The sequence below is a fragment of the Nicotiana sylvestris genome, chromosome 6, assembly GCF_000393655.2.
Source record: "Nicotiana sylvestris chromosome 6, ASM39365v2, whole genome shotgun sequence".
Taxonomy (NCBI): domain Eukaryota; kingdom Viridiplantae; phylum Streptophyta; class Magnoliopsida; order Solanales; family Solanaceae; genus Nicotiana; species Nicotiana sylvestris.
In genome coordinates, this window is record NC_091062.1 from 30,663,247 (window position 1) to 30,665,469 (window position 2,223).

Genomic DNA, 2,223 nt, shown 5'->3' on the forward strand with positions numbered 1-2,223 from the left:
TACAAAATACTTTCTACACTGTCAATACATTCTGAAATTTAATTGATTTTCTATGTTACCAGATCAATATCAACACAACTGCAAGTTGTTTTTGGTTGTCCATAAAATAAAATTTAAAAAAGATTTGTCCATAAAAAATTTCATAGTCAAACACTGATTCCGGAAAAAACATAAAAATATTTTATGGCCAAACGGGCCCTTACTGTTTATTAGAAACAAATTATGTAGGTAGCCTTGAGAGGATACAGTTTTAACTGCAGTTTCACAAGTTCGAATTAAGTATCACCTTTCTCCTATTATATCTAATATTTTCTAAGAACAAATACAACCACACTAGACTGACACTGGTTAAAGAAAATGTAAACTAAAAATTGATTTAGGATTTTTTTTTTTTTAAAAGTAAAGGTTGTTTACAACCTCATAGCCTCAACCCCAAATCTATATAGCAGTACTAATTGATTATAGTACTAATTGATTTACAACAACAAGCTGACACTACTTACGTAAAATCCTATATACGCTATTGATTCACATAATGGAGCAGCATGGTTGATATGAATCTCTAACTTCATAAACTGAAAATTGAGGAACAACGTAATAAGGGTAGTTATAGGATGGCCACTGTGTCATGGCAACTTCCATTTTTGGACCCTCTTTTTTGTCACCATCTTTCTTCTCAACAGGGCCAACACTCAACAGCTCTGCTTGCTTCAATTTCTTTCTAAGCAATTTGGTTAGGGTCACTGCATCAATCTGCTCTCCCTCCACTTCTAACTGATTCTTTTCTCCCCCTTGTATAGCTGCTGATTCTACACCTACATCACATAGAAAAATCAAATTAGTAAAATATAAATAGAAAAGAATTGATTAGATAGCAGTCCACCCAACGGCTTATACTAAAAATAGCTGGCGGATATATAATTTAAGTATAATTCATATATAATATGTATAAAAATGTGTATAATCATTTTATAAGCTATGTATATCGTCTATAAAAGGTAAATAGTGAATCCGGCCTGCTATTTATGTAATGATCCCAAAAATCGATATATGAGTTCAAAATATCATTGACGGATTGGATAATGAGTTCATGGATTCGGAGAAACCTAGTGTTTTATGGTCAAGTATTATAAAAATAAAAAATCGTACGCCCTCCCGTCCCCTTTAATTGACTTTTTGGCCGTTTTCACAATGTATTAAGAAATTTAATTTTTAGGATTAATTGGCAATAACAATGACCATATTAAGTTATTAATCTTAATTTGTTCATTGAAAATCTAGGCTCTTTATTCCAATTGCAACTTTGGGAAAAAAAATTAATTCTTTCCTGATATCTGAGAAAATCAAATATTGTAGATAACAAGAAAAAGCCAAAAAATTAATTAAAGTAGACCGAAGACCGTATATGTAAAGTTTGATATACATTTCAGAAGAACATTAAACGTCCGGAAAGTTGAAATGGGACTTGTACCTGGCTGAGAAACGGCAATTTTGAAGGCCTTGGACCGCGATTTCTGATCATTTCCATTCATGGATAACCTAATAACAACCTTTTGCTGTCCAGTTTTTAAGAGCATATATACATTAGTATATGAAATAATTCAAGGTTAGCTAAACAATGAGCACAATGAAAGAAGTATTGCCACTATGCCAAGTACTTTTGTTCAGTTAACTCTTACTAATTCGAATGATTAAAAGAAATATAGACATATATACCTTCATTCTCTGTGTTTAGAAGGGAAAATTGCTTTAAGATTAAATACGAAATCGTAAACAGGGGTTGTAATTTTTGAAATTCTTGGGAAATTGTACTGAGGAGAAAATTGTATTTTTTGGGTATTTATAGTTGCGACTCGCCCCTATCTAGCAAGTCGTAAATAACACGTTTTGAAGAATAGGAGGACAATGAAGTGATTAATCTTTTGTTAGAATTCATTGACTTTAAGTTGTGAATCCGTTTTTATTACGAAGATGATATAAATAATTTAGAAGTCAATAAGTCTATCTTCATGAAAAACCCGCGAAAGAAGAATCGTTGCATATTATGTTGACGTGAGAAAGGAGATGGAAAACCAGAACGACGTCTTCAACGGGCCAATTAAGTATAATTCATTTAATTCTTCCTACTTTCAGAGAATTACTAGGATTGTTTCCAAATTTTATGACACAAAGAGGCCTCCCGTTAGTGATGTCATTATGTCAAAACTCAAAGTGACATGTAAT

At 31.9% G+C, this 2,223-nt stretch overlaps 1 protein-coding gene across 1 annotated transcript; it reads right to left on the minus strand.

The window, feature by feature from the left end:
- Window positions 1-358: 358 nt before the first annotated feature.
- On the minus strand, window positions 359-1,912 carry LOC104219891 (heavy metal-associated isoprenylated plant protein 16-like). Its single transcript, XM_009770655.1, has 3 exons — window positions 1,717-1,912; window positions 1,472-1,556; window positions 359-815 (listed from the first exon to the last, which is right to left on the minus strand). The coding sequence occupies exons 1-3, from the start codon at window positions 1,720-1,722 to the stop codon at window positions 529-531; spliced, it is 378 nt and encodes a 125-aa protein (XP_009768957.1). The 5' UTR covers window positions 1,723-1,912; the 3' UTR covers window positions 359-528.
- Between the last annotated feature and the right edge of the window lie 311 nt (window positions 1,913-2,223).